The sequence below is a fragment of the Aedes aegypti genome, chromosome 1 (genome assembly GCF_002204515.2).
Source record: "Aedes aegypti strain LVP_AGWG chromosome 1, AaegL5.0 Primary Assembly, whole genome shotgun sequence".
NCBI classification, from domain to species: domain Eukaryota; kingdom Metazoa; phylum Arthropoda; class Insecta; order Diptera; family Culicidae; genus Aedes; species Aedes aegypti.
This window is the reverse complement of record NC_035107.1, coordinates 274544237-274556330: the sequence shown is the minus strand read 5'-3', so window position 1 is coordinate 274556330 and position 12094 is coordinate 274544237. Positions and strand designations below refer to the sequence as shown.

Here is a 12094-nt window from a genome sequence, read left to right as displayed (position 1 = left end):
AGTCGTTTTTTATAGCTAAGCTGGATGTCCAGGCAAAATTTAAAAAAAAAAATCGTAGGGCTCGTTTTTAAGTTACGCCCTTTTGATTGTATAAGTCTACAAATTCAATGGAAATCTTCGATACATGAACAGATTTTTATTCGTCGTGATTATCAGAAGAAATATACCATCAAAATTTGGTTCAAATTTGATGTTTTTATTTATTTGTAACTTCTAGGTGGAGTTTTGAATGAGAAGATCAACAAAATATGGAGTTACGCCCTTTTGGAGGTGTACATAATTTTCAATTCATTAATTAGGCATTATAATAATGTCGGGCACGTTCAAATGTTTTCAATGACACATTGCTCTTACATGCCACAAAAGTCCCTCACAATAAACTGATTTTTCATAGGCTCAAGTTCTATAAGGCATTACGGAGCCAATTTCATCATGTAACCAAATTAATTTTCATACAACAATATTCTGGATAGTTTGGTGAAGCAATGAACTCACGATTCAGATTACTTAACATGCAATTCAAGTTGTACATCGAAGCGTATGTTGACGTCAGAGAATACATTCGGGCTTCAGTTTTCGATTATGAGTAGCAGGGCATGGAATAAAATTAAATTAACGAAGTAGAATGCAGCGATACAAAATGGAAAAAATAATGCAAAGTATAGAACATCCGTTATCATTTTGTTAAATTGAATTTTAAATCGTAACACTAACAGAGCCTCATTTTAAATATTTGTTTTTGTCACCTACCGTCGTTGGGGGCGAGAATGGGTGAAAAGGATTTGTACGTATTATTTATTGTATAACTATCGCAATTTAACTCCAATTAACTTCAAATTTGGTATATATGCACTTTGATAATACATCAACAACTGTACAAAAAATTAAAGAAAAATATTTATTACAAGTGAATGAAAAATTACCCAATCTCACTCCATACACGGGGTGACACTGTAATTGAAATAAATTATTTTCGAGGATATGGTTTCAAAATCATTCAGAGCTGAAAAATATTGATGAAATACGATGCAAACAAGACGAAATGACATCTCAGATGTTTCACAAGCATGACAAACCCTTTTATACCAAAAAATTGAATAGCTATGTAAATAGTATGTAAAAGCAGCATTTATCGTCAAGTTTACATAATTTCTCTTGTTGTTTTTCATTGAATTGTATTTGGTGTCTTATCTTCATTAAAATATAGTCTATTCAGTTTCCCCAAAAGTGCACTGAAAACGTGATTATTTTACATATTCGGAAATAATCTATTTTCGGTGCGACATTCCGCTATTAATAGAATTCAGGAAGTTTGCCAAGTTATTGACATCATAGTCCCAGTAATTTAGAGATCCATTAAATCCCTTGTACTTCCGGGAGATGTTTCTATGAGATGGTATACTAATAATAATTTGAGTTTGAAAAAAAAACCTATTTTATTGTTGTGCAATGTTGTCCCACACGAAAAATTGTTGCTGGTTTGTGAAGCTGTCCAAATTCTTCGCATTATTATTCAATGCACGGAATACACAAGTAGACTTGTTTGTTTTGTTTTCAGCAGAACGGGTTGATTGATTCATACAATTCTTTCACAAGTGCATTTATACAGGAATCTTACGTGTTTTTTGAGATCGAAAAGACCGGCTAAATGTAAAATTGAAGATTTGTGAAATACCTAACTGTTGTAATGTATGCCACAAATGATCACAATAGCACAGACGTAACAGCTAGAACAATTATCAAATCAAAACATAGCCACGTGAACATATCCCTTGCTAAAAATACTTCATTTGGCCAACCGCGATCTAGGTGGCGGTAGTGAGCAAACGTCGAACTCGAACAAAAGCGATGTGAGCGCCACGAGTAGCCCGCCGGCGAACTAATAAATATTATAATTGGGCTCTATTCGGCTGTGCGATGAAAATAATAGAAGTGTTACGTCTATTTGTCTGTGAATAAAGTATTGACAGTAGCCTTGAGTGCCCTAGTTTTGACAATACTGCATAACTCAGTAATTGAGGTTTAAGCTCTGGGGCAGTACAAAGTTAGCCAGAATAGCCGGAGGCAGCTTGTTGGATTATTACAATATTTTAATTTTAAAATTGGCTCCGTAATGCCTTGATCGCTTGAACCTATGGAAATACGATCAATTTTGAAAGAATTTGATGGCATGTAATTTTAATGTGTCATTGAAGAAAACATTTAAACATGCTTACTGGTATTAGAATGTAATCTATTTAAAATTAGTGATTTTAATAGTTACACTTAACGTAACTCAAAATTTCAACAATATTCTCAATCAAAACTCCGCCCAGAGGTTACAAATAACAAAAAAGACCTACTTCGAACCAACTTTTGATGGTTTAGTACTTCTGATAATCACGACCAATAAAAATCCGTTCAAATATCTTAGATTTTCTTTGAATTTGTAGACTTATACAATCAAAATGGCGTAACTTCAAAACGGGCCCTACGATTTTTTAAAATTGTGTCCAGACATGCAGCATAGCTATAGAAAACGACTGGTGAGCACAGATATGATGGAGATTTTTTTCTGATAATAACGGTCAGGGGAGCACCGTGTGCAGCTATAGGAATTTTGGATTATTTTATTTAAAAAATATAATTACATGGAAAGTTACCATAGCCTATGAAACACCATTTACTTGAAAAAAAATTTGATATAACTCTGAACTTCGGAGGTTCCTCCGAAGTTCATCCAAAAATTTTACGAATAGGACTTGAGGTAGTTTACACTAAATCTTACAGAAACATTTGAAGAATGCTTTTTTCAGATTTCTTTTCAGAACTCATCCTTGCACTAACTTCTTCATAGCTATTCCAGGCACGCCATGTCTGAACTAGCTGATTATAAACATCGAAAGTACATCAGATTTCTCTGCATAGTGATAGATATTTGGGCTGCATTTTCATAACCGAAATACATATATAAAAAAACGGTGTATTTTCAATTTTCCGATTCCATCTTTTAGACATTTTTGGTACTACAACCATAGAAAACACCGTTTTGCGATGGATTTTTCATCATGCAAAGTGTATGGAAAATATATATCGATGGAATATTAAAAATAATTCCGTTCATTGAAATATGGTCCCAAATATTGAGCCCAAATAGCTGATCCTTAGCAAGAAAAAATCCAATTCACATTCGGTTTACATAATCTGGTCATTTAAATAAAGCGTGCCAATGATTCCTCCAAGAGATATTCGAAAAAGTTCTCACAAGAATTTCTCCAGTTTGAGAAAAGTTTCCATTCGGATTTTAACAGTTGCAGTCTGAAAATTACTAAGGTGCTTCCTCCAGAGATTCCACAAGGGTTTTTTTTTGTGTTTCTACACATTATTTTTATTACTGTCTTAATTAAGCGGATTTTCAGCCTTGACAAGAGGCTTCTATGGTCCAATCCGGAGGTTTCTCCACTCTACCTTAGATTTGTTGACAATTGTTCCTAATATTCTCTACAAATCTCGCCCAAGATTCATTTAAAAATCTTGCCATGTAATCTGTGGAGATTTGGCACAAAATTTGAATAGTATTTTCTCAGAAATCTGCCTAGGGTTCTTAAACTGCCCATTGTGTTATAACAATTATGTTACACAATCCTTGGATAAGATTCTGTAGAACCCTGCTGATCGTTCTGCGAGAGTTTTGATAAACACTTATTGAATATCTTGTCAATGGTTACGCGTTAAACTCCACTCTTCGTTAAATTATGGCCAAAATCATAAGGAATCTAGCTTTTGTTTCAAAAAGATAGTATTGGGCATTAGGACTCAAAATACTTGCTAGTGATAGAAACTCAGTTGTGTTCATACTCGGAAAAAACATTGAAAAAGACGTTGTAGATATGTTCGAACGTCTAGTATATAGACCAGTCAACGGATCAGACATGCAAGAAGTCTTCAAATGCACATGGGCCGTACGGAAGGCAGCCCTGTTCCAAATGTTTTTTTTTTTTTAATTTTTGCAGTCAAAACTTCATGAGTCGGTATTTGAAGGAACCATCAATCAAAAAAATCGAGTTATTGAACAGAAAAGCTCTGGAGAGAACCATCATAATAATTATGCACTTTTGTCTTTAGTATGATTCCAAGAGTCCTGACTCATGGAAGATTTCACTGTAGTATTTATTGTTTCTCCTGGTTTCTCCAGAAATTTTGTAAAAGATCCTCTATGAGGCTTTTGAAAGGAGACTTATAACAGTTTCTTCCAAGATTTTCATTTCCACTAGGCATTCCACCAGCAATTTCTCCAAAAATTATACTAAAAACTTTTATGGACCACAAATCCCAGCAAAAAATAGCTACAGAGAATGCTATAGGATATATTTTTAGTTTTAACGTTTTAACGTTCATGGAGGACTTTATAGAGAAATCGTTTAAAAATTACCAGACACGTTAACATGTTTTCTAAAGATTTCTTGCAGAAGTATTTGGAATGACTCCCAAGTCCTCTAGCAGTTTATTCGTTATTGATATTTAATGTAAAAAAGACTGCTCCAATAGTACCTTTTAACCTGTCATTTTCTAGTCATTTTTTTCGAGCAAGAGTGCTTTCAACTTTTTCCTTATGAGCTTCCAAGTTAATCTCCACCAGGCCCTTTAGAAATTTCTGTGGAAGTAACTCTGAGAATTATTTGTGGAATTTGTGGTTAATCTATACATTTTACAAAGAACTCCACCAGCAACTTTTCCATAAATTCTTCTAGAATGTATTGGGAAAGCCTCCAACATATTTTTAGAAACTATACTAGGAATATTTCTGAGAAACTTCCACATATTTCTAAAAACTCTGTGGAGCTCCTATGTTTTAACTTCAAGACGATTTATATGAAGAAATCGAAGAAAATACTCAGACACATAGACAAATTTCCAAAAGATTTTATGCTGAAACTTCCTACAGGTTATTTTCTAGTCATTTAAAGCTCAATATTTCCTCAAGAAATTACTCCGACGTCTTCTAAATTCTATAGTATTTTTTTTTTGAGACACCTCCAAAAATTGCTCCAGAAGATTTTCCAACGTTTCCCCGAATGATTTCTTCCCGAAAACCATTTTCCCAAATGAACTTTTTCCCCGAATGTGCTGTTTCCCCGAAAGCTTTTTCCAAAGAAATGGTTTTTAAATTTTCGTTGTAATAGCAGCATTCGATAATCGCTTCAAACGAATAATCCTTTTATGAATGATTTGAATCGAAAAATGAAAGATAAGATATTTGGCTGTTTTTACTGGCAGGTCTGCTTTCAAAAATATGTTAAAAATAATACGTTCGGTATTCAAATTGTATTATTCTAAGAATCGTAATAAAAACACATACATTTTAGAAGGTAGGTTTTGAAAAAATACTAATAATATTCAATGTTCAAAGATGAACAACCTGTTGTTGTTAATGTTGTTTGTCCAAACATAATTCATTTAAATGACATCTGGCTGAACGGGCATTTGCAGAATTATGAAATAAAGTTTGATAGGTTGAAAATAACTTCCAGGATTCAAAAACGTGACCCTAACGAGATCTGCACTGCATGAAAACTTTGGAAGAATAAATCTTACCGATGACCACAACGTGTCCAGTAGACTGATGCAAATTTTGAAGTTTTTGCTCCCCTATGCTTAAACGATGTCAATTATGATGAAAACGATCCTCCCAAAATTTGAAGAGATTCGGAAGAAATTTGGCTGTGCACACGCTATTTGAAGTTTATATGGAAATTACTATGGAAAATGCAAACCTTTTGTGTTCAGTCCTCTAACTGCTCGTCATAATATTCTATGGAAAAGTGAACACACTCATCTCATGTGAAAACTTCCCAGCTACAACTTTGCCGAAGACCACATTTCGATTGGACTTAAGGATAATTTGTTATTATTAACAACAAAGTCTGAATCATGCTGAGATGATCATTCATTTACTTTCAGAGCAACACTGCTTTTTTGCTGTAGAACATAGTAGCCTGGATTACTTTGATCTATTCTCCCCGCCAGGAGCACCCTTGTTGCCTGCCGAACAGTTGGTGAAGCATGCTACATGCAAACCAACTTTATAATGATGAATAACAATTTATCCTGACGTTCAATCAAAAAGTGGTCTTCGGCAAAGTTGTAGCTGGGAGGATTTCACATTAGAAGAAATGGTTCACTTTTCCATAAAATTTTATGACGAAGATATAGAGGGCTGAACACTAAAGTTTGGCGTTTTCCACAGTAATCTCCATATAAACTTCAAATGGCGTGTGCACAGTCAAATTTCTTCCGAATCACTTCAAACTTTGGGAGGATGCTATTTTCCATAAATAAAATCCTTTAAGCATAGGGGAGCTAAAATTTCAAAATTTGCATCACTCTAGTGTCCAGGCTAATATTCGATCATTATTTCTGTTTTAGTAGTATGTGTTTCTTAAATCAATAGCTGACGGTTACTTTTTCGAACTACAACTGATAATGTAGAAAAGGCTCGTTTTCATTCTTATAAATATCCCTTCTTTAGAATATAGGTTGTACTACCTTTACTGGTCTAATAATCATTGGCATCAAAATAGTTGATAATTTTAAAGCTAGTCTCGCCTTCTTATCATCGTAGGCAGTTTTTTTTAAGCTTTAACCCCTCTACCAGCAGCTTCATTTTTTATCGCAAGAAAAAAATTCAAATCGCGATAACTTTTTTGTTTCTCAGTATTTTTGCACCATTTTTTCACAAATTCTCAAAAAACTCTTCTAGTTTAAGGATCCGTGTCGATATTGATGATTGGTGATCTGGTTTTAAAGATATTCCAATGTTCCTTGAGTGACCGACATTTTCCATACAAAATGTATTAGGGGCCATTTTGTTTTACGTCAACTTATCGAAAAGTATAATGTGGGCTATACAATGCCATGTAATAAGGAGCTACGCTGAAAAAATCATACAAATTGGTTAAGAATTCTTAGAGATATCTGAAAACAACGAGGTTTTTTGAAGTTTTCAAGATCTTTATTTGGTCAGCTTGGTACCAGCAACATAAATGCTGATTACTCAAAGACGGCTTCTCCAAATTGCTTCATTTTTTCACAACATACTCTCATTAATGTATTGTTCCAAAGAGTGAACATCTGAATACGTTAAAAAATCTGTAGCCTAAGATATATACGTGGGTTATGATTAAGCGTCGGTCCCCCAAGGAATTTCGGAATATCTCTGGATCCAGATGACCAATGATCAATATCGACACGGATCCTCGAACTAGAAGAGGTTTTTGAGAACTCGTGAAAAAATGGTGTAAAAATACCGAGAAACAAAAAAGTTATCGCGATTTCAATATTTTTCCTGCGGTAAAAAATGAAGCTGCCGGTAGAGGGGTTAATATTGTTCTGCTTGCAGCTGCTACTGATTTGATTTTCTTTATACATTAATATATAAAAAAAAATAACAGAGCTACTGAAACTTTAATAAGAAAAAGGGGTAATTATATGCTATTACTTCTAATGTCGTTGTAAAAACGAATACTTCAGAATCTAATGTTTTGATCCAATAATTTCAATGCTTTCGATCTAACCTTTCAAACTATTTTTCCGAGGTTTTCTCGTTTAAAACCTCTAAGAAATCTTCTGGAGGTCCTCTCAAAAGTGCTTCCCAGAATTTTAGCAGAAATTTCTCCCAAAAAAATATCCATTACGTCATCCAAAAACTTTAGATTTTACTTTTGTAGGCAAAATATACAAACTATAGAAAATATTATTCATGTACTTAAAATCGCTTGTGAAACACGTCTAGGTAAGTCGTTTTAGATTTTGCCTTAAAATCAATTTACTTGTGCGAATTGAATTTTACATCACACTCGTACAACATGATGGATAAAATCGTTTGATTTGCGAATGTTGTCACATAAAATAACTTTTTTCAGAGTTTATAAATGTATTTTGTTTCGTTCCGTTTACACGTACAAAGTTAGTCGAAGCAATATGTGGCAGCTCTCAAATCAACTTTATTATCATAAATTATGTTGCATAAGATTACAGATTGATTGAATCTATGTATAAATGGTGTCCGGCCGTTTCGCCGAATGCCGTTTTACCGAATGCCATTTAGCCGAGAGGGTCATTTGGCCGAATTTTGAATTAAAAATATATCAGCTTGCTATAACGATGGGGAGCAGTAGTGCTGAATGCGGCCCAATGACTGATCATCTATTCAGTATGTACATACATTTTAATTATGTTATAGGGCGTCATGTTTGTCAGTATATAGAGAACCAAGAGAATGATCGACTTGTTAATTTAGGACGGGGCTGTGAATTTTGCACATCGTGTCATGACTTTGGCTGAAGGCTGGTTAGGTTTCAGATTGTCAACGGTATGCTAAAGTTGATTTCAGATTATTATATCACACATATTTCCTTCCAGGCTATTCTTTCGAGTTTTGCAGATGTTGTTACTTTGGGGTTCTGCACAGAAATCATTCTCTCTCTTTCACAGTTACATAAAATAAGTAAACAACAAGGCCAGTAAACGTCAAAAGCCCTAACAAAATCAAAACAGTGCAGAGACCTATTGGCAAAATCATGCTCACATTTTATTTGGTACTATTACCTTCTTCAAATCATTCTTTGCAGTTCTATTGTTATAATGCATGTTTGTATTACACTTGCTTACATTTTCATGAAAAACTTTTCCTTCTTTCGATCGTAGACTGTATTTAAACTGCGGAACACGTTTTTGTCTCGAGCACCAAAATACCGTTATTCACTCAATTAAGGGTTGCTGAATCCATTGCCGTTTTCAAAAATATCATAGCACGTCTAGTTTTTGAGGCATTGGCTGTTGAAAATGCAAAAATTGACCATTTTAGCAAACTTGCATGCAAGTTTGCAAGCTTGTAAGGCAATTTATTTGCTTAATTTGCCACAGAGTTCAAACTTTATGTGTATAACATTACTTATCGGCAAACTTTATAATACTTTCGATGCGAAAAAGTTATTTAGTATGGTCAAAACCAGTGCTTCGACCTAACCTTTGAACAAAGTCTGGGTGGATCAAAATCGAAAAAATATTTTAGAGTTATTGAAGTATTTTCTGGAGATTCTACACTATTACCCCATATGCTATTATCTCGAATGCCATCTCACCATATCACTATCCCGAATGTACCATTACCCCGAATTGCTGTTTCCCCGAATGTACAATTTCCTTGAATGACATTGAAGCATAATTTCAGAAATCAAGATAGTTTCATTCGGGGTAATGCGTCGTTCGGGGATATGGAATTCATGGAAATGGCATTCGGGATAATGGGGTAGAATCTTTTCTGGAACATATTGGAGAAAAGAGTAATTCAACATAGATTACGCTGGCATTAAATCTTGGGTGTACCCCTGGATCCGAGATTTTTCAGATTCCAAAAATTGGTGGAGCTCCGGTCTTCATGGAGGAATTCTGCAGAATTCCTGGAGGATATCTGATAAATACCATAGCAGAACTCCGGAGGATTCGGTTGAAGAGCTCTGGGGCGATTCCTGGAGGAACTTCTGAAGCATTCCTGTAGGAACTTCAAGGCAATTGCTTGAGGAACTCAAAAAAATCCCAGAGAAATTATGGAGGAGCCCCCGCAGGAATTCCCAATGGAGCTTTGAAGGTATTCCAGTAGTAACTACGGCCGAATTCTCGGACGAACTCTGAGGGAATTTCTTGTGGAGCTCCAAAAGTATTCCCGGGAAAAATATGCTGAAGAAAATTCAGAGGAATTTGTAGAGGAGCTCTATAGGAATTCCTGGAGAAACTGCAAGCTCATCCTGGAGGAACTCTGATGAAATTCCTAGAGGAAATCTCCGGAGCAATTCCTGGTGCAAATCCTTAGAGATATTTCTGAAGGAAATTTCTGGATAAATTCTCAGAAAAGCCAGACTGTAAATATATTCTGTTAAAGCTGTAGTACCAGTCACATTGAGAATTTCGTATGTTGTTGACAAAACATTATTTTTGATTTTTTCCAGAAGTTTGACAACATCCTGTTGATAGGAATAAATCGGCTAAATTGGATTTAGAACTGGTATAATTGTTGTCATTTCTTAGTCCTCTTTATTCACATTCGTTTCAGAAAGCCAACAATGGCAGCAAATGAAAAAAAACGAATTTAGTACTCTACCATTTATTTCCACTATAGTTTGTATCCTTTGACAGATACGCGTACATATTTCGACCTCAACTGTAAGGCCGTCTTCAGTGTCATGTACTAGACTCGACACTGGAGACGACCTTACAAGTCGAAATTCGTGTATCTGTCAAATAATACAATAATACAATTACCAACAATGGCACTTAAACCTAGGTTAATAGGCCAGGACACAAGGTGGAAATACCTTTTCCTTTACCTATCGGTTCTACCCTTTTCCATCATTCTTTCAAGTATCGACAGTGTATGAATAGACTAGACTGAAATTGACAGCGTCCTATTGATACACCACACCGATCTTTTGTAGTCAATCTAGCAGAGTTGTATAGTGAACTATAGTTTAAAATATTGTCTGTTATACCAACAAACCCAAAAGTAATCAATTGTAAACTTTGGCTGAGATGCCTGTTCATAACCATAGTATAAGACCCCCACAAGTAATATGTTGTGTTTAGTATGGGTTACTGAAAATATTGTGCCCATTTTTGATAATTCATTCGTTTTTAAGTCTCAAATAAACCCCCTGCTACGCCTCTGATTGATTCAACTCCACCGATTCCACTAGAAAGTAGGTAGCAGTAGCGCCGCCAGTAGTATATTTTGTAGAGTTAGCATTTCCTTGCCAAAAGAGGAGAAACCGTAGAAAACCAGCAGTAAATGTAGCAAAAATTAAGCGCTGAAAAATCGCGCAACATATTAGAGTTACGTGCATTGGAAGTCTAAAGAAGCTGTTCCACATTCGGCAAGTCAGTTTGGTGTGGTGTAGGTGTAGATGTAGGAATAGAGACCACAATTCTATTTCGTTAGGAAGAAACCTCAACTCAATAATAGAAGGGTAGAAACATTCATCACATCTCATTCCACGTCATGGCCTAACTCTTACTCGGTTCGATATGACTATCGCTTCAAGGGCATCCCATCTCGGTACCATTCATCGCAATTTTTCATCCAACTACTGGTTTTATCAGCAGATCTAATCCATCCCAGTTTGTTTGCCACCCCTGAAATACTCAGTGTGTTTGTTATCAGTTTTTCCAATTTCGAGTTCCTCGAATCAAACGAATTCATTTGCTCTCTTTCCCCGTTTCCCGTCCCATCCTTACCCAAAATCGTATGCATTGCATTCCATTCGCCAAAATCGGAAACGAACAAAAACACAACCCCCTCATTGCCCTCTCTGGTCCTCACCCGAACCCCCCTCGAACCCCTCTTCCAGATACTACATGGAGAGAAAAATTTTCCAACACCTGCTGGAGCTGAAAAGCCTCCAGATCCGCTCGACCAAGGTCAACGAGAGCGCCCTGGTGAAGAGGGCCGTAGACGACTACCACAAGTCGACGATCGAGCTGGGCTACGAGACGGGCTCGACACTCAAGCGCTATCCCTACTCGGAGTACTCGTTCAAGAACTTCGAGCTGTTCCTGTACGACACGTTGAAGAGCCTACAGAAGCGCGAGACGTACAACTTCCAGAACATCTCCGAGGTGTACGACGAGGTGAGTCCCCGACAATTGTTGAACCCCGCGTAATTGAATGTGTCGTTTTACGAGCTTTGGCTTGCGTGATAGGGTTTGGGGGTCACGGTGTGTCTGAAAGCGTAATTTACAAAAGCAAAAAAAAACATCTAATATGAACCCATCATTCGAAAGATGTGGTAAATCATTCCGTGATTTTATCAATATTTCGTTGAGAGAAATGGAAGTAATAGTCATTTGAAGATAAGGGTTATTTTAAAAAGAATAATTACATTTTTGAGAAAAAAAAATCCATACTGTGTATTAGAGGCGTCAACTTCATGAAAATATTGAGGAGACAAAGTTGATCGAGAAAGTAGATGTTTTTCGTTTGATATATATTCCGAGAATTTGCGAAGAAAATTCCTTATAAATATGCAATATTAATGTATTTGATTTGATCGTTAATTGACAA

General features: G+C 35.6%; 1 protein-coding gene across 6 annotated transcripts in view; it reads left to right on the top strand.

Moving 5' to 3' along the window:
- LOC5578805 (ankyrin repeat domain-containing protein 12) overlaps positions 1-12094 on the top strand; it is a 543013-nt gene that overhangs the window by 471709 nt on the left and 59210 nt on the right. For all 6 annotated transcript variants that reach the window (XM_021837858.1, XM_021837856.1, XM_021837855.1 and 3 more), the window contains one exon: positions 11382-11661. In XM_021837858.1, coding sequence (XP_021693550.1) covers positions 11382-11661 — 280 coding nt within the window. The remainder of the gene's footprint in view (positions 1-11381; positions 11662-12094) is intronic.